General features: G+C 35.1%; 2 protein-coding genes across 2 annotated transcripts; both read left to right on the forward strand.

The window, feature by feature from the left end:
* Positions 1-8355: 8355 nt before the first annotated feature.
* Positions 8356-12286, forward strand: LOC120331668 (uncharacterized). Its single transcript, XM_078113367.1, has 5 exons — positions 8356-8386; positions 8775-8987; positions 9335-9553; positions 10566-10731; positions 12070-12286. Exons 1-5 carry the CDS (start codon positions 8356-8358, stop codon positions 12284-12286), a joined length of 846 nt encoding a protein of 281 aa, XP_077969493.1.
* A 4495-nt stretch (positions 12287-16781) lies between these two features.
* Positions 16782-19929, forward strand: LOC144424247 (uncharacterized). Its single transcript, XM_078113368.1, has 4 exons — positions 16782-16854; positions 18233-18268; positions 18592-18702; positions 19796-19929. The coding sequence occupies exons 1-4, from the start codon at positions 16782-16784 to the stop codon at positions 19927-19929; spliced, it is 354 nt and encodes a 117-aa protein (XP_077969494.1).
* Positions 19930-20270: the final 341 nt, after the last annotated feature.

Below are 20270 nucleotides of genomic sequence, written 5' to 3' on the forward strand. Positions count from 1 at the left end.
AGTAAAAAGTAAAATCAGTTTTACGCATTTTTTTTTATCATTTTGCCCAAACTGTGCCTCACTTTCAATCTTTGTTCGTTTTTTTTTCATTGTATTTTTAATTACTGCTAGACTCAACACGAGTGTCTCCACTAGCTAACAAGTCTTGGGTTCTCGCGACTCCTTTCACCCCGAATTTCCGTTTCTGCTTCTTTTTACATTCTGTATTCATTTAGTGTATTTCGTGTAGCGTGAAAATATAAACTGCATTTCTGACTTCAAAAGTATTTAAGATAATGCTCTTCGCCCAGTAAACGCAAACATTAGTCAACTTTCTCGGGGCTCACTGAACGAGTCAAAAGATTCTGGTAGATATTGGGTATTCTAGAACGTGGATACAAATCCGTACCTTTTCATTTGGACCGCATATGATTACTTATCGATCTCGATCGGTAAGTATGTTGATTGGTATTTGTCTGTTTTTTTGTCTGTCTGTTACACCTTTTCGTATGTTACGTGATATCTCACGAAGGCGAGGTTGAATCTGCTTGAAAATTTTGCACGTGCATTCAGCATATCTCGGTCCAGAAGAGACCACTTCATATAACAATTCTTTACTCTAGAATTTAGATAAATCTTACAAGACTGGCTGGCGGTTCGAATCTGCTATTTAATTTAACTGCCGCTGTTATTTTGTTGTTATTGAATCTTTAGAAGGAAACTCGTGAGCCTTTTGATCGATCTTACCTAAAATTTATGGTGAATTCTCGTTTTGTTGCAAGAAATAATTTTCTCGATAGTTTCCTACAATTATTAGTTATACAATATTCTCAATCGTCTTTAATAGTCGTTTTCACTGGAAGTCACTGTATCATTTTTTAAAACGACCAGCCTAATATGAAGCTATACTTTAACAATGAACTAGTGCGCTGTTCAACTACTTCAAAAATTGGATAGATGTGCAGTACCCTCCCCGACAATCATGCTGCTCGTGACACAAGATTGTTATATTCAAATATCTGTATGGGCCTTTGTATGAAGAGATTTGATATTTCGATACGTTGTCAAATGTGATTGAATATGACTATTCGAATAATCCATCCAAACTCGGTAGCTCCAAAAGATGGCGCATGTTCCCTAAACTACATAAGTACTTCTACTCGACGTGGCACATCCATTTCTGCATATGTTATTCGCAACCGCCACCTGGCTCCGTCATTCAAAGATTACGTCACTACGACCTCACAATCACATCAAAGAGCTTGTCACAGTATAGCCACAATCGCCCAAAATGGCATCTTCGCCAACGATAACGTACTCACTGGCGCCAGCAATCTCTCTCGTGTATGCAAATGTGCAAAAAGGTGTCTCAAGTGCTTTTACAGCAAAATAATAAAGATCTTTCAACATATTATGCATACTTAACTTTATTTTATTCAAATTCTCAAATACACAATCTCATTCAAAAAGCAGAAAAATATATTTTGTTTACTGAGTACATGAAGTATAAATATGATATGGGTGTTCATTTTTTTCAACCTGGGTAAAATAGTCAATAATGAGTCGTTATGTTTTCGATATATAGTGTGTGCATAAAGCCTTAAAATTTCTTTTAGAATTGCAATGAGAATTTATACATACCATATATTGTTTTGGCCCTCACAGTTAAATGAAGTAAAAATACTTAATCAATTACTGATTGAAAAACAAAAAAACCTGGTCAAGATATACATATTGAGAACTGACTTCATAACAAAATTGTAAAAGGACTTTAATCTGTAGAATAACCGTAATTGCAAGTATGTAGAAGTATAGGTATCTATGACTATTTCTATAAAATATTTTTCGTATCCTTCAACATAGCAATATCTCACAGACAGCAGATATATCGCATGAGGACTATCATTAGATTGTAAAAGTTCATAATCTTGCAGTGGTTCATGATGTTGCCCAATACACATTTAATTTGAAGCCTAAATATGTTATTATCTCTGACATAGGCAAACTACGGCCCGCGGGCCAAATCCGGCCCGTTGGGTAATTTAATCTGGCCCGCCTGACGCTGCCGCAACCAAAGTAAAACCAAATTTTGATGTATTAGCTTAAAATAGCTCAAGGAAACCATGCCAACCCCTGTGTTATCTTATTTGAGAGAATGAAAAATGATTGCATATATCTTTATAGAGTGCTCCCGAAGTATGTGTATCAACATGGCGCACAGTCTGAAGATAGTATGTGTAGTAGTAGTTCGGGAGCGCCATGTATATGTTTATAGAGTTGGTAGATAAAATGAAATAAGATCTTATAATAAGATCTTTTTTTTTTCAATACAAGTTACTTACTATCTGTTTATTATGAATTCTCATTCCGCTCTAAAAAAATCTTGAAACAAATTTTAAGGTACATTTACATCAATTCTTGATCAGGTCTGGCTTTTGATGCCTTATTTACGACGCTGTATACAGCGTCGCACTCATTTCCCTGGCTTGTATTCGCGACTTCTATATTTGTAGAAGGCTGATTCTGAGGCTTTTGTAGTGTTTGTAGTAGGTTACCATTCTTCTTTCGATATCTAAAATGTTTTAAAAAAGATTATTATGGGACGGCAATCTCTCATTATCTCCCCTAATGTTGGGGATCTCGTTGTTTTTGTTGTTCGTTACCGATCCTTCAAGATCTAAAATTAGTCCGGAAAAAGATTATTGTGAGACAACACCACCATTTTGAGATTCAGATATTTAATTTCACAATGCAAGAATCAATGTAGCAATTGTTGCACACAATAGAAAAAAACTAACGAAAAAACGGAAACACATTAATTCATAGGGTCGTTATAAAAACAGTCGGTAGACTATAAACTTCCTGTCACAATAAAACGATTTGGCGCTCCAGAAGTATGTGCATCAAGATGGAGCACAACCTAAATATAGTATGTGTATCAGGTTAGGGTTCACCTTGGTGCACATAACTCGGGAGCGCCACAAAAATATATATATAGTCATTAAATATTTAATATATTTATCATGAATCAAAACACTATTTACGATGTCTCAGTCGAACATGAGATACCGCAAGTTGTGAATTTCGTATTTCATTATTTGTAAATGTATTTGATTTATTTATAAACCAAAAATACTCTAATATGTTTGTGCCGTTTCAAGATTTTCAAGAGTTTTTTTAATCAGAATTTAATTTTGAACAAGTTGCAAAACCGCCATGAATACAGATTGACCAATTACTATATATTTTATACCAAATCGCTTAGTTCCAAGTTGTCACCAACCTGAAAATCACTGCAAAGAGAACGATCAAAACGATGAATAGAAGGATCCCAAATGTTATTGCAAGTGTGCGATACGTAGATGCTGCTTGATCTTGATCAAAAACGCTGGATAAAACGGTCGATTGTTGAGTAGTTGTTGACATCAGCCGTGCAATTGTGGTTTCGTCAACTTCAAATGAAATAATTTTCAATAGGACCTCCAGAAGTATGTTCACCAAGATGGCGCACAACCCGAACACCGTATGTGTGTACCGGTTGGGATTCAGGTTGTGCGACATCTTGGTGCACATACTTTTGGAGCACCGTTCAATATTAGTACTATTACAACCGTGATTGTAATTACGAAATAAAGGATGCGATCATGCCCTAATCATTCTGTATTTTATTTATTTTACCAGGATTTTCATTCATAAGAAGGCGCTTCAGAAGTGTGTGTGCAAGTATGGAGGTAACTAATTTGTTCGCCTACTTAACATCAAGTTGTGTAAAGGGACTGAAAGCTATGGATAGGGGCTATATTCACTTGACTAACACAGCCAGTCTCCAAACTCGTAATTGAATTAAAACAAGAACAATCGGACAAAAATTATGTTCCGCCTCCAACCTGGACCCACACTGCGGGATTACCCTAATGAATATCGCCAACTCACGTAGATCAAGAAAATTCTTCGGTCGTATTGCTGAACCGTTCATACATTCTCTCTAGGTTTTAATTACTTCCGCCGTATCCGGTGCACTCGTTACTCACTTATAGATAGATATATTTAACATGTATTCAGATACAATAAAAAGAAATTGATTTATACTTGAATCCCAACTAGTGTAGATGAGATAGACCAGTGGTTCCCAACCTTTTATGACTTGTAGCCCCTTCTGGAAGCTTTTAGCATTCATGTCCCCTTTGTTTGTCATTTCTAGTGTTATTTTGTTTGATAGATTTCAAAGCTGATTATGTTCGAACAATTCATGCCCAACAAAGGAAAAACACCCACGTGTGATAACCTTAGTTACCAGGAAACGAAACTAGGAAAAATGGGGAGGTTACTTGTAAAGGGAAAAATTGAATCAGTTTTGCGTCTAGCATTGTGGCCTTTCCCCTATTGCTATGTGGGCCCCCTTTGTGAATCAAGGTCCCCCGGTTGGGAACTGAGGGTTTTTCAGATCAGGCTTCTATCTAACTACTTCCATTTTCTGATATACTTAATATCAATCTGTAATTTTTAGAATTCGATTCAGGGATATCTCGTTTTGTTTTGTTGAAATTATCATATTTGTTAACGTGGGTGCAATTTATAAATATTCCCCTTGCTTGCTTCAACCATAGTAGAGATTAGGTTATGTATAGTAGGCCTTTATCCGTTATTTATAAATCTGAAAATAAAGCATTTACACTTCTTACCTGATGAATTGGATGAGTGATAGGTGGTTTCAATTCTAAAATGTTGCAAAGACTGATATTTAGAATCATACTTCACAAAAATCGGGAATATATTTTCCATTCTAGTAAATATTACTTTACTACACGCGTCGACAATGGAGACTTCGAAATAAGTTAAATTTTTTGGAATAAAAACGAAGCATGCGTTTTCACGGTATTCACAAATGTCCTTGCCTCCAAGATAAGCTGTAAAGAAAAGGAAAATATATTCTAGATTTTGTTTATACTTTTGGTGAAAAAAATGCTTTACCTGAAATAGTTAGATATCCGCGACAACTGGTGTACGGTTTAAGACTCATTTTTGCCAATTTCAGGAGTAAGACTGCGTATTCAGATTTACAGTTTTGATTAGTCAGCGTCCAGTTGAAGCTAATTTTGCTTCTTCCGTTATATCCGATAGATCTGATTGGTTGTGAACATAGATTTATGTTTTCTGCAAAACGTCCACGTGTCAACGCTGAAAAGAATTTAACAATTAAGTACTCTTGACATGGTTGTAATATTTAAAGAAACAACTTCATAGCAGTTCCACTTTTATATCGGTGTCATTGGCGGTCTATTTCGCGATTTACTTGAATACCAACTTACATACCCAGCATCTTACCTAGCAGCAGAAGTGTTTTGAGCATTTCTAATCCCGTGATCTTCATTAGCCTTGTTTCAACTATAATATATCTTCCTAATTCAGCTCAATAAAATTTAAATCAAGACTTTTCTTGGTTTCTCTGATATATCGGTACAACAAATTAAATCAAATAAAGGTGACTGTACTATACAAACTATAGCCAATGTTTTTAAAGGTTCTTTCTGTTCCACGACAGGAAATAGTTGTAAAGGGTCACTAGTATCAACTTAGGGTAAGGTACAAAGTAACTCATTGTTATAGAGGCATCACTGCCCTCCACCCGCAGACAAGCATTACCAATATTTGGAGCGATTCATGATTTATAAATTTCAAGTCTTGAGTCATCTTTATATAACGAGCAACAATTTCGTTTGAAGACATTTGAATGATTTTTGGTGGTTACATATTTCGTATTTTGAAAGTACCGCATTCTATGATCATAGATCTGTTAAAAATTGATTATATTAGGGTTTTGTTCATGCATAAGACGCATTATACTATAGGACTCAAATATGGAAATTTAGAATAAAATTATGGCCTAACACTAACCTGGTACACATAGTACGTTCCGGTGTCCGCCATCTTGATATGCATTTCGAAACTAGAGTACCCAATTTTTTGCAAAATATTGCTGGCGGATTTTCCTGCAATAACGGAGATCCATACTGGACGCCAACCGGTTTGTATTTCTTATGACGAACAACTCCCTCCAGCAAACGTGACGCTGCTTGATACATCACCTTCCATCTCATCGGATAGAAATGTAGCGATTGTAGCCATTAAATATCCGGAACACAAATTACGAGGATTTGTCAACATCCCGCCTTGCTAGCACGTCCATGGTGTCATTTGTGAAATTGTAATGTCAGACAATTTTGTAAATAAATGGCAATTACCAAGCAAAAGTTTTATTGTAAGTTCGAAAGAACAATCGCACAGATGCGTATTCGGGTTTTTAAATAGGGAACTCAGTGATATATTGTAGTCATAAAATTCATTTAATGCGAGTGTTGGACATAATTGCCTTATTTCTAAATACCTATTAATGCTAGGATAGTATATACATATTCATCCCGGGGAGGAAAAAAGCGACAAGACGGCTAAATCATATGGTGAACAACGGCCTTTCTTATGGGAGTATGGGAGCCATTCATTTCTTTTCGGTAGCATGGACTTGATGTAACAGGAAAAGTTACAGCTTTTATGTAGCAGTATATTGCCTTTACTTTGTTATAGAGAGAATATAGCTAATACATTCAGACACGCACATTCATTAAATAGCACACATTAAATAGCATTAACTAATTAGTCTTACGAATTTTGTGTCATTGTTATCACAACAGGTGGAATAGAGAATTTTCATTTATATTATGTCGAGGGTTGTAAATGATTGACGTCCGACGTATTATATTTTGGAACTAGTTTCGCGTTGTAGCTTAGTTATTTTTCGTAGTTAATGAACGTTTGGCCGCGACTGGTGAGTCATTCTTAAGTTGAAAGTGGGGAAATCAGCTTTGTAGTTGAATTTTGATACGAGCCCAATTTATACCTTTTTACACCAATTCGGACCAGCTTATTACAAAATTAATTACGAATGACTAGATTTTTTTGCATTTCCCGATTCCTAGTCATTTGAACAAAATCCAATTCGATAGAAATTTTGACCTTTTGAATCAGCTGATACTGACATAGCGAACCACAGCAGTTAGTTGGTTTGTCACCCCAATTATTCACATCGTTTTATGTTGCACAATTTAGTAAGAAACATTGCAACGTGGATGAAACCTTCTTATGGATGAGGTTGGCATATGGTAAACTAGAGTCTATATCCATACTTTTGATTAACTCAATCTTCAGTCCGTCAGTATTATTTATTTACGTTTTTAAATGGCACAGCGCCAAATGTGCTTATGTCATTCATTTTGCTGTTCTATTAATTGTAATATTGTATCTAAAAATATTTTACCATGCGTATATTTAATGAGAACATACGGTGAAAATGGAAAGCGATTTGTCATATGAACATTCGAACTCAATAGGTGAAGAGTTTATGTTTATAGCTGCAGCTTCCGTATTACTATCAATGTTCCACGTATTACAAAGCAACTTCCTAAAGTTAACGCTCAACATTTTATTTTTATGAAGGCAAAACTGGTGTTTCTATCTTTTTGTCATATTGAAAGTGCGTACAGGAATTTAACTTCGGTAATTTAATAGTGTTTAACGACAATCAGTCAGGTAAAGAGTTTGATGGCAGAAATTATCTCCTCGGTCCAGCTTGAAGTGAGTTTCTCTAAAGAAAAGTATTTCTTCTGTTTGAGAACAACCAGGCATTTGCACTTATTAGCACGTACAGTTCTATTGAATACAATTCGTTCTGAATCACACGTCAATATTGGAGTTTTTAAAGCGTTTGCTACGTCGTCAGTAGGGCTGAGCATTTTCGAATATTTGATGATTTCAGAATCGGATCGGATTTTTTTCATTTTCAATCGAATCAAATCTCAAATACTTGGGAGTCAAAGGGAGATATGTAAATGTATGCAACTCTTTTTATTGTGATTGGTTCTGCCAACAAATATCAACTACTGAAAACATAAATTCATCACTAAGGCAGTTTGCGGAGCGTTCACACACAATAACAAAGCGCATATTTATCAATACCTCACTACAGAAAATAGTCATATATACGTCAGAATTGCATTGAAAATATGGCTAAAATAAAAATAAAAAAATCGGGTAAATAGCCTTGATCATTGGCGGAAAGTAAAAAACAAGAAGGTGGGAATTCGAAATTTTGCTCTGAACCAATTCGAATAATTTACTGTTCGAATCGATTCGAGGGGCCTAGCCCGAGTCGTCGGTGAAAATGTCACTAGTAACAACGATTCCCTTACTTATTGATTCAAATAATGTAATCTAGTAACCTTAAAGGCGCAGAAAAGGTTATATATACTTGGAGTATAATTTGATCATTTGTTCCGCCTGAGATAAACCCAGCTGAAGCATTTATATTAGAATGACTGATATATGTTTTTTGAGATAGCAAATCTTCCGGGAGGTATGTGTTGACTGTTAGCACGTGCTTTTGCGCAGTATATTACGCGCTGCCAAGAATCTATTGTGTTATATCTGACACCAGATAAAACGTCTTTGGGTTAAGAAGAATCTTGAACTGCTAAGCAGATTGTTTTCTCTTCGTATTATTTGATGAGAGAGCAAATGAGTGATTGCTTTTCGTTCTGTAGATTCTAAAACTAATAAGAATTTTTGAATCAACGAAACATGCTCAGGATAATCGTATTATTAGGTAAGCTATCACATGCTCCACATATTTTCAATTTTCTTCGGCGCAACGTGTAAGATCTTATCGAATACTTATACTGCCTATTAGTTAATTAGGTAAACAAACATTCAGAGAAAATGATTTAAATTTCTCCTGTTTTTAGGATTTTTCTTCATGGCGAGCGGATGGCCGGTACCTGTGGATCTCTGCAACAACAGTACCGGTGTATTTGAGTATGATGATAAAGACTCGTTTTCTCATAAATGGAATATGACTGCGAATAACTGTGTTTACAATGAAAGCGCGCTGATACTTCGATTGAATACAATAAGTCTGACATACAATGGCGATTGCAAGGCATCTTTAAAAATATCAGGTTTGCCTAGGCTTAGTGTTATGCTATTAATGATTTTTTCTCTGAATCTTTTGTCAACTAATAGTTGGTTAGACTTACATTTCAACATTAAATTTACAAGTAGAACGAAACTACGAAAAACTTTCAATGAATATTTTATTACTTTGTAATCGTTCAATTTCAACGTTCTACATCCCACACCGTGACCTCGCTTTGAGTAATTACAAACATTACAAACATTTGAAAAGATTATACTGAATTGAAATCAGAAAATGTCGTCATACCATCTGACTTCCCTCATTCACTTTATATTTGAACAACCTGCTGGAAAAATATATAAATACAAGTATTTTTGTTTATTTTTTCAGCGTTTCAGAATGATCGCGAACTTTGTAAATTACAAGGTTCATGTTTTGTTGTCGTATCAGCGAATTCATCACTTTCAAACAGATCACTTATTGACGGATGTATTCCAATATTCCAAGACCCCATCTTTCCGGTCGTGATTGATTTTCAGAAAAAAAATAGACAGACAATGACATTGAGCATTGCTTTTGAATACATAATGAACGAAGAAAATATATCAGGTTTGCTTATGAACAATAATTAATGGCTCCAGTTATGATGTTTAATATACGTACAGTTGGTGGTAATGTACGTGGGTGCAAATATTCGTGGGTGCAAATGTGCGTGGGTGTAAAAGTTCAAGAGTGCAAATGTCGGTTAGTGCCATGTAGGTGGGTGCTAATGTGCGGGTTTGAAAATCTACGTGGGTGCATATGTACGTATGTGAAAATGTACGCGGGTGCAAGTATCGGCGGATGCAAATGTTGACGGGTGAAATATTGGTGGGTGCAAATGTCCATGGGTGTAATGTAGAGGGATGCAAATGTAGGTGGGTGCAAATGTGCGGACTTAAGTATACGTGGGTACAAATGTACATGGGTGCAAATGTGCGTGGGTGCAAATGTGCGTGGGAGAAAATGTTCATGGGTGTAATGTAGAGGGGTGCAAATGTAGGTGGGTGCAAATGTGCGGACTTAAGTATACGTGGGTACAAATGTACATGGGTGAAAATGTGCGTGGGAGAAAATGTTCATGGGTGCAAATGTGCGTGGGTGCAAATGTACGTGGGCGGAAATGTGCGTGGGAGAAAATGTTCATGGGTGCAAATGTTCGTTAATGCAAATGTGCCGTCACCAAAATGCCCGCAAATACTTTTTTACAGAGACTAAAAAATCTAAATCTGATTTATTTGATTAAAAACATATCATTCATACACATTGTCACAATCAAAGTTATGAAATCGTTGAGCGTGTTTGCGTGTTTCAGAGGACAAAATATTATTACAAATATGGGACTTTCAGGATCGCCTATAAGCATCCAAAATCAGTATTATATATTCGGGTTTTTAAAATAAGATCATTTCCTAATTGCATTACATACATTTAATTTGCCAACAAACTTACAACTTACAATCTTCATTAATATTTAACTTGGACCAAGTCAAAAGAAAAATGGTAATTACCATTTGATTTAATAATTATTATTAGTTTTTCTATTGTTCCTTTTTACAATTATTTGTTATTCCATTTGAAGAGACCTCATCACCGACCGCACCTACGAAAATGGTAACCACACACGCCGAACCTGTCTCAACATCTGATCTGCCGCAAAATAGTTCTTCCATCGACTGCACTCCCAGTATCATACTTGGAATTCTTCTAGGATTTATGTCTATTGCTCTGTTGGCTGTAGTCATAAGGTAATCATATGCGGTAACCTAATTAATATTAACTTGAAATACTTCAAGTTTTTCTTATTGTCAATCGGCACTTGCTCACAAGTATTGCAGCTCGTTTCATTCCAGTGATTGCTATTACTGCGCCAATATGAGTCATATTTATCCCTGAGTAAGAGTATGTGACCTTGATTTGATTATATGCTCTAACACAGGGGTGTGAAACCTGCGACTAGCTGGCCGAATGCGGCCCACAAGGAAAAATTGTGAGTCCCGCGAGTTATTGACTTAGTTTAACTTGGTACGTGCGAGTAATTCCGATCTCTTTATGTAGCAAAGGCTATACCTGAGTCAAATTTATTATCTACATTGCAATGCTCTAACAGCTAGATTGTGCAAAATGGGCAACGCATTCAATAAGATCAATAACCATAATTTTCTGTTCCTGCAAATACTAGAAAGTCTGTGGTAAATAAAGGTGCGACCCACCGTTTCACAACTAATATTTGTTTGTTGGTCTTCTGAATTAAAGTAAAGGTAGCGCACGCTAGACTAACATAATATTGTATTAATATTTAAACGAGATAGCGATCAGAGACCGCCGACTTATCGATCTAGCGGCGTGTGTCCTTCGCTTTGACTCAATAGCAACACCGCGTGTCCCATCACTAATTAATTGATAACTTGCTAATTATACGACATAATTAATAGATAGATATCGCGTGCATCTAACAGACGGACAGACAAACAGACAAATACCTATCAATATACTTACCGATCAAGATCGATAAGTAACAAAGCGGTGGTTACGGAATCTGTTGGTACCCAAAAGACTCGTACAAAAGAAAAGTAATAGCATTCCAATCATATTTTAAGAACTTGAAGAATTAACCAGTAGATTTGAAAAATAATTCGATTTTATTCAACTCAGACTAACCCGAGAATGACGAAATAGCAAATGTTGTTATGCTTTGTTATTTATACGGTACTCACGTAGTATGTGTACTAGGGCAGGGTTAGGGCATAATTTTATTCGGAATTTCCTTATTTTAGTTCTATTACGAGTTCGGGGACTGACTGTGTTAGCCATATGAATATACCCCTTCCCCATATAACTTTTAGAACCCATACACAACTTGATGTAAAATAAGCGAACACAATTAATATCTCCAATCTCCATATAGGTACACATACTTCTGGAGCGTTATTCAGAGATTGCTAGGCGGGAGTGTTTTACCCAAATTTCTCATTTGCACGGCTCAAGATGGTTACACTTGTTACAGTGACCTGCTACCTTGTGACTACCTAAAGTTAGTAAAAAGCAATGATAGCAATGCTGATTTTTATTTTATTTTAATTAAGGAATCAGAGTCTGAAACGAAAGCTCCAAGCAGAAAACGTGAACTCACAAAAGACTGCAGCAACTTTAGAAATCGCAGGTGGAAGTGGCGAACAGAATCCGTACGACTTTGCCAACGAAGAAGTCGCAGGAGCAAGCATCAATGCTCCTGCATACGTACCGGATGCGGTTTACAGCGTTGTGAACAAACAAGCAAAAAAGAGCGCGATGCAGCAGTGATATTGCGATTTATTGACAAATTATTACAAGACAAAGTTAATTTTCAAGTCGAAAATTTGCTAACATTTACTCGGTAACGATATTCTTTAAGTTTTAAACAAGACATTAAGCGGAAATTATAGCGTTTCAAGTAATTGCTGTTGCCGCATTGCCATTGTTGCTCATTACCCGGAAAAGGGAAACATGCAATAATCAAAAAAACATATTGACTTCCATGTACATTTCATGATAATCACAATAGTTTTTTTCATTTTGAATGGATTTATAAAATCGGAGTCACGGGAATCGCTAGTTACATATTCATTTGAAGGTGATCGTACATTTGAACCCATGTTCGCGGGTTCAACCTATATGCGGGTACTAAAATCCATGCGTTAGGGTTAGTATGGGTTCAAATATCCAAAAAACAAAAAAAATTCCATAGGTGCAATTGCCGTGGGTTGAGTTGTACGTGGGTACAAAAGTAATGGAACCTCATTTGAATACCATATCTACCTGTATTAATAGATACATTACAAGTTTTCTAATAAATTTGTGTCCATTGAAAACGAAGTGAGTCGCTTTGGAATTATGATGTTTTCGATCATGTTCGTATTTTTTCTTGTTGTTTTGAAAAAATTTTCTTGTTTTGCTTGACCAATTGCTTTGAAATATTTAGCGGTTGAAGATTGCATTTATCGCTATAAGACTATTACTTTCATTTTTTTCAACAATTTCTGTGAGCTGTATGCAATTATTTTTTTCTGCGATGACGTCATCAAAATTAAAAATTGCGCACTCAGCTGCGGTTTCGCGTTAGGTTCTATCTAGTGGTCAGGTAGAGTCGTAGAAACTGCGATAATGACAGTCTTCAGTGAAAGATTGCATACCACTTCGTACCACTTCGTTTTAGTCTTCGTGTCCATATATTCAAGCAGTGCTCTCTTGTTTTATTATATTCTTTCATTTTTTCATGCTTGTCTGTTGCAATATATTTTTTTGTGTGTAATATAGAATTTAGGAAAATAAGTATAATTTGATTGTATCATTTGGGATTTTGCAGATCGATTTGTTGTATTTGAAAAACCTTTAGTACTACCAACATCAATGATGCAGAAATATTGTCCACTGATTTATCATTGATTTCTCTTTATTCTGATCTTGGTTCCAATTTTCCAGTGTTATCAGTGGAATAACCGCAAAGGGCCATGGCTTGTCTAGTTTTGCAGTCGCACGTTGACTTCTCAATTAACTCGATTTTAAATTTGAGTTATTATGAAATATACTATCATTAAATGCCAGTGGTTCTCAAAAGATGGGGCCTGTCCCACAAAAGGGTGGCATAGAGTCCAGGAGTTCTCAAACTTTTGGTGTTGCGGAGCCCTTAAAAAGGTTGACTATTATTCACGGAGCCCCAGAATAATGTTAAAATTGATACTTTCCGATTAATATTCCTGAGTAAGGTAAACGTACTTTACTCAATTTATATACTAAACCCTTTTAATAAGGTTAATACAAGTCATAAATAAATCTAAATTTCAAAGATAAGTTGTATATACTGAAGCTGTAAATTTGGCACATGACAAACATATTAATAAATTAGGGGTTGAATCTTTTCCCCTCTTGACATTTTTGGAAGACTTAAAAGACTTAAACCTCAAACATCTTTACGCAGGTGTTTATTCTCCCTGAATCAAAATTTCCTTCGTCATATACATGTATTGTTCCACAATGACGACGATAATTGCTTTTTCGTTCTCGTGGGGAATTATGAGTTCAATGTGAAAAACATGTAACCATATTATAATCATCGCCGACCAAATGCTAAAAATAATAGTTAATAAAGAGGTAAATCGGCAATTCAAATTTCTTGATTAAAAAGCGGCATTCTAAAATATTAGAACCAAACTCAAAATGGAAGATAGCACTATAAGTTTTGTTTCAGCAGACTCACGTGAGAAAAAACGCTCTTATAGACATTGTAAATCACAAAATTTGGTGTTATGTTAGGTTTTCTTCGGTTATGCATCGTAGTAACTGCGAAATTGAAACACAGTCAATTAATTATGCGCGCGATGTACCATTTTTCCATTCTGAAACTACCGACGGAGCCGCATGCGCTAAAATAAATTTCAATCGTTCGTATTTTTCCAAGACCTTGTGATTTTTCAAACGGCGATATCTTGCTTAAAAATAATATCGAGTGCGAAAGAAAAAATCAAGTTTAACAAATCCCAAGATCGCAAAAATACGACTCCAATTTATTTGTAGTTGGCAGTTTATGTTATTTTAGAATAGTATTTTTTCATTTTAGTAATCCTAACACTAACAGTAATCTCGAATCGAACGTGAGTAACGATGAGCACAATTAAATTATTACGATAAGATACTTCAAATGCTCGCATCGGACATGAATTGAATATTTTACGCAACAGAAATCTCGTTATCCGTTTTTTTTTGAATCGCCAAGAATGTTACGCGTAAATTTCCGATTCCAATTTTTAACCTCCTCTCTCTTAAGAATCCTGGCTGCGCTCCTGCTTATAAATAATGTCATTTTTTAATTCCGCCACTTTGCCATATTTCTAGGCTATATTGTTGTCAAATTTTATTAAAGCTGTTACTGCTTCTAGGAATAGTTTTAAATTAGCCAAGTCGGTATTTTAAAAAGTAATAGAATAGCTCGCGGAGCCCCTGGGTTTATCTCGCGGAGCCCTGGGGCTCCGTACGGAGCACTTTGAGAACCTATGGCATAGACAATGTTTTGAGGGAGCGTGAAGCTGATTAAAAATAAAAATATTTGTTCGATTTTATCTTGCCGCCTTATTTTGAATATTTACATTTCTTTATGGAAACTTTCAAGATTGCGATTCCATCCGCTTTTTTATGTATTTTGAATATAACCTACCATCTGTAGCTTATTTTTAACTAGTTATTTTTGAGGTGGGGCGCGAAACATGATAAATTCTAAAAACGGGCATGGCCTAAAAAGTATGATAACCACTAAGCCCGAGTCTGTTGACAGGTTGCTGTAATTTGAGAACCTAATGTTTCTATAATAAACAAGATATGAAAAGTTTGGTTTCTATTGTTGTAATACGATCTATCTTGGTTATACCAATATTGCAAAATTATAATGTTTAACAGTAAAGCTATCAAGCAATCGGAAGTAATAGGCATAATTAGATTGGATTATGTCATAAATATCAAAGGTTCAACAGTTTTTCAGCGAAATGAATCTGTATTTTACGGAATTCGTAGGTTTATGCAAAATTTAACTTTTTTCAATGATATACAGACATATGGAAATTTTAAAATGTTAGTTTTCAAGTATGGGACCATGCATGGTTGTCATAAAACACGGAATCTTCGTTATATGAGTCAGCGGGAACGAAATAATCCAACTACTTTTGTGTAAAGCATATGCACATTCTGTTTTAAACGTGAATCATCGTCGTTCTTTTTATGACCCTATTCCGCATATTTTGATGTCGTTTTAATACTGCAATGTTGAATTAATATTTTAAACCAGGGCTACTCAACTGGCGGACAGCGTTCCGAATCCGGACCTTTCGAGTATTTGATTCCGACCGCACTTAATTATTTATTTTGGATCATTAGGTTGATCCAAAGGGTTCCTGAAGGTTCCTTTTATAAAATGACTTTCAAAGTTTTGCATATATATGAAAAGACTTATTACACCATAATAAACAATCTTGATTAGCAAATAATCATTAGCCGGCCGAGGAAGTGCGCGTTTGAGGATGCTGAACTATAATTTCTAAAAAGACCAGACCCAAATGATTTTTGAAGTTTTGTATGCGGATCTTCGATAAAAATAGTTAGGTAGCGCTGCTCCAGACCAGAGATGTGCAACCTGCGGCCCACAAGAAAAATTTTTGAAACGAGTTTTTACTTTAGTTTAATCTGGTATGTCGAGTAATTTCAATTCTTTTGCTTAGCGAGGTCTATACCTGAGCTTTTGCAAAACGAAAAAAAGATGTCATAAGATCAATACCCAAAGCTTTAGCGCCTGCAACTACTAAAAAGCATATGTAAAAAAAGATGCGTTCCGCGGTTGCACCCAGTTATTTGTATCTGGCCCTCCGGTATCAAAGGTTGCACACCCATGCATAACACTTCGCGAGTCGTAGCTCTTGCAAGCCTACAAGCATTCGCTTGCCCTTACTTATAGCCATAATTTTATAGGTTACGAGAATTTTAGACTGGTTTCTACATATTTTAGCTATTTAAAACCCATTCTATCTTCCACCAAAATTATTAATAACATTTCAAATGATACACAAGAGAAAAATATCAATTAAATATCACAGTAGATTTTCCTGTTTTGTAAAATACATAATATGACATCATAATATCACAAAGCCTGATTAGGCAACTCTATGTATTGGTTAAATTGGATAAGCAACATTACTTCACCATAAATAGTAGTCAATCCGTTATCAACTTTCTAATTGAATAGCACGGTTTCTGTAAATTACATAATATTACCAAAATGGACGATGGTTCAAAGAAAGGAAATATTTCAGATGACGAAAAGGCTTTAGAGGAATTAAAATCGAGCGTGGGTGAGTCAGTTTTGGAATTCGGTCATTGACAATTATTCTTGACCTGGGGTTCATTAGCTTTATCAAGGAATGAAACTAGAAAAGGAGTTTTTTGTCAAGCGAAATGAAAAATCAATTTTGCGCCCGGCACTATGGCCACCTTTCGACTGCGCGGTGCTCCCCTTTGTGGGAGGGGGGGGGGTTAATAGTGTGTACATTCTAAGACATTTTCAGTTCTATGCATTGTCGATCTAAATAAATTTTATACACGTTTGATTGAAGGATAAATTTCACATTTTATATAGAAAATTAAATGTCTAAAAAAAATCGAGACCTTTTTATTTATTTCCTGAGATAGGCATGACTTTTGTCAGAGATTTCCGCAATATTTTCATATCAATTGGAATTTTACCGATTTATACAAGCTGAATTTCCTGTTTCAAATATTTTTCAGATCAACCCGAATTGCAAAAACTCAGTGCAACACCGCACAAAAGTCAGCTCAAAGTTTGCTTTAAAAATACTAAAATAACTCCAAGATTATAAACATATTACCCGGTGCCTAACAAATTTCGAATTGCTAACACTGTTTGGATTAATTACCTTAGTCTCCTGTATTTATGTAAATATACTATACTTGTTGGTACACACTAGTCCTTAAATGGGTCAGTTACGGCCCGCGGGCCAAATCCGGCCAGTTGGGTAATTCAATCTGGCCCGCCCGATGATGCCACAACCGAACTAAAACCAAATTTCGAGATTTTAACTAAAAATAGCTCAAGGAAATTGTTGAGATTGCGATTAAATTGAGTTTTGGAACTAGGCTTATTGTTTTCTAGTTTTTCGCTTTAGTAACTTTTTACGTCACTTACATGGTTCGCCAGTCTAGGTGGGCAAACATTTTGGCTCCTGGTCCTCTGCACTAGTTTTTATCATTGTATAAGCGCACGTAAATAAACCTAATATTTATTTAGTAATATAGAAATTGCCTACCGAATAATAATTTATTGTTTTTATTGAATAAGATCAATTTGAAGGAAAAACAAAAGAGGAACCTGATAAGGTACAAAACACCACTCTTCGAAAATCGAAAAAGAAGGTTTTTTTTCAAGTAATACTGATATTAATTCAAATACTTTCAGCATTTAAAAAGGTATATTAAGATAAACAAATATAGCCTGGCATAGGTATTTGTGAATGCAATGACTAATACAAAGTACCGCAATAATCTTTTATTATACTTGACGCTATACCTTTTATAAAGCATAGTTACGGTCAATTAATGTTGCGTTCTTTGTTTTTACATTTTGCAAAATGCATCAACTTTGATAAATTCAGAGAACAATTTTTTGTTTGTATTTTTTTGAGTGAAAGTTTTATGAATTGTCATCAATTTCAGCGGGAGTTGCTGGCAACAAGGCAGAACCTTTTGGTGGTTAGTCTTTCTTTTTGTTTATCGTAGCTTCCCATTTTCATATGGTATAACGCCAGATCAAATTTGTTGAGCAAAGTATGCGGTATTTCTCTACAATTTCTAACATATCAGGCATATGGCTTTGTTTAAACAATAAAGTTGTCTCAGACTAATGCTACCATCATATTAATCGAACATGGTGTGTCCAATTCGAACACTTCAAATAGTTCAAATTGCAGTTACGCAACAGTTGTTGTTCTAGTTAATCTAATAGATTCATGATTGTACTATGTTTCCACAGTTTGTTGGATTTTTATCTAAAAGTAGTCTAATTCTTATTTTAGCACGACTGGGAATAAATCCGATGCAACCTGGAGAACGCCAACAACCACATGATGAAAATGCCATTCAAGAAGGAAACCAACCACCACATGAACAAAATGCTATTCTAGAAGGTGAATTTGAAGTGAAAATTATATTTTCCGATACCTACGATTTGTTGTCTTTTCCACGAACAATCTGTTATACACTTCCAACAATACTTCGACTATCTTTCTAAGGTTTTAAGTCATTGGAGTCCGTTCAGTTATCTAGTTTGGATCAGTTCTAGCTTTCGCAATAAAATTCTGCTCATAGACATTCTGTAGTTATCTAGCCCCGACTATGAATTTCTACTTACTTTGCATAATCTCGATTTAATTTACTATATTAAATTATCTAGATCACTGTTTTTTGAACTTATTTAGCCGCACCCCTGTTTTAGAATTTGTCAATTCTCGCGCCCACCTTAAAAATAACAAGCTATCTATAAGCTACAAATAACAGCTAGTAAGGCGAAAGTATGTTTTATTCAAAAAACACGTTGAAAATACGTGTATGGAACCCAAATAATGAAATAAATTGAAAAGATTCGAAATGAAAGGATCTAAAATAAGGTGATCAAATCTAACAAATTATTTTCTTCACGCCCCCTCAAAATTTGTCTACACACGGACAACTAATTACATCTAATGGGGCGTCTACAACGACTTACATCTAATGGGGCGCTACCCACATTTGAGAACCACTGATCTAGATGATAACATTGATTACGTTAGTTTTCAAAGCACTATACACAAATATTTTTCAGAAATAGAGGTAATCCGTCAAGATATTGGTAATTTACGCCAAGAATTCCGCGACGAAGTTGGTGAGCTTCGTAATGGCATGAACCAAATTATGGCTTTGCTTATGAAGCAGAATCTACAAAGACAACAAAGTGCGAGAAATAAGCAAAAATATTTATCAATATCATTCACTAAATTGAAATATGCTTAGTTTTTTAACACACCCTTGATAATATATTTCTAGTGTTATGAAAATCGATAAATAACCTTTTTTAAATTCAAGTTTCATTGTCTTCTGCCAAAATAAAGAGATTGTGAAGAAACACGTAAACCATGATTTTACAACTACCACCGAACAGCCCTCAAAGTTTTAAAAAATACATTTTATGGTGTATATCATTTAATATCACACCTTTCAATATAAACATTTACTATTTTTCAGATCAGCAACCCTCAGGCGATATGGGGCAGCAACCATCAAGCGACATGGGTCAGCAATCATCAAACGACATGGGGCAGATCAATCGCGGTATAAAGTTTTTACATTTATTACCACAATCAAATTTACTAAATTGATTGTGTTTATTTGCATTTATTGACACATTTCATTTCAGCAACCGTATGTAATCTGAGAATTTAAGCATATATATCAAAACAACAACATACCTATTTCAAGGTTCAATTCGAGTAATATAGCTCTCCTTCAATAATACCAAAAACTCAAATTCTTTTCGATATCACCTGAATTTTCCAAGTTTTAATTATGACGTGTAATATGATATTCAGTTTTTTGTTTTTACAGATCGCCAATAAGCTGCCGCTGCAAAAATTAAAGCTTTCGTGTGAAAATCTTAGTCAAACAAGCTAATGATTGTTTAAAATATATTCGTATATTACAATTGTAATTTTTAGATTGG

The sequence above is a fragment of the Styela clava genome, chromosome 6 (genome assembly GCF_964204865.1).
Source record: "Styela clava chromosome 6, kaStyClav1.hap1.2, whole genome shotgun sequence".
Lineage (NCBI taxonomy): Eukaryota > Metazoa > Chordata > Ascidiacea > Stolidobranchia > Styelidae > Styela > Styela clava.

Excerpts from the sequence above, each read along its gene's own strand:
- LOC120331668 (XM_078113367.1), top strand. The coding sequence starts at position 8,356 with ATGTTTTTTGAGATAGCAAATCTTCCGGGAG. Across the intron at positions 8,387-8,774 it reads GATAGCAAATCTTCCGGGAG|GATTTTTCTTCATGGCGAGC; the intron begins GTATGTGTTGAC and ends TCCTGTTTTTAG. Across the intron at positions 10,732-12,069 it reads CTGTTGGCTGTAGTCATAAG|GAATCAGAGTCTGAAACGAA; the intron begins GTAATCATATGC and ends ATTTTAATTAAG.
- LOC144424247 (XM_078113368.1), top strand. The coding sequence starts at position 16,782 with ATGGACGATGGTTCAAAGAAAGGAAATATTTCAGATGACGAAAAGGCT. Across the intron at positions 16,855-18,232 it reads GGAATTAAAATCGAGCGTGG|CGGGAGTTGCTGGCAACAAG; the intron begins GTGAGTCAGTTT and ends CATCAATTTCAG. Across the intron at positions 18,703-19,795 it reads ACAAAATGCTATTCTAGAAG|ATCAGCAACCCTCAGGCGAT; the intron begins GTGAATTTGAAG and ends ACTATTTTTCAG.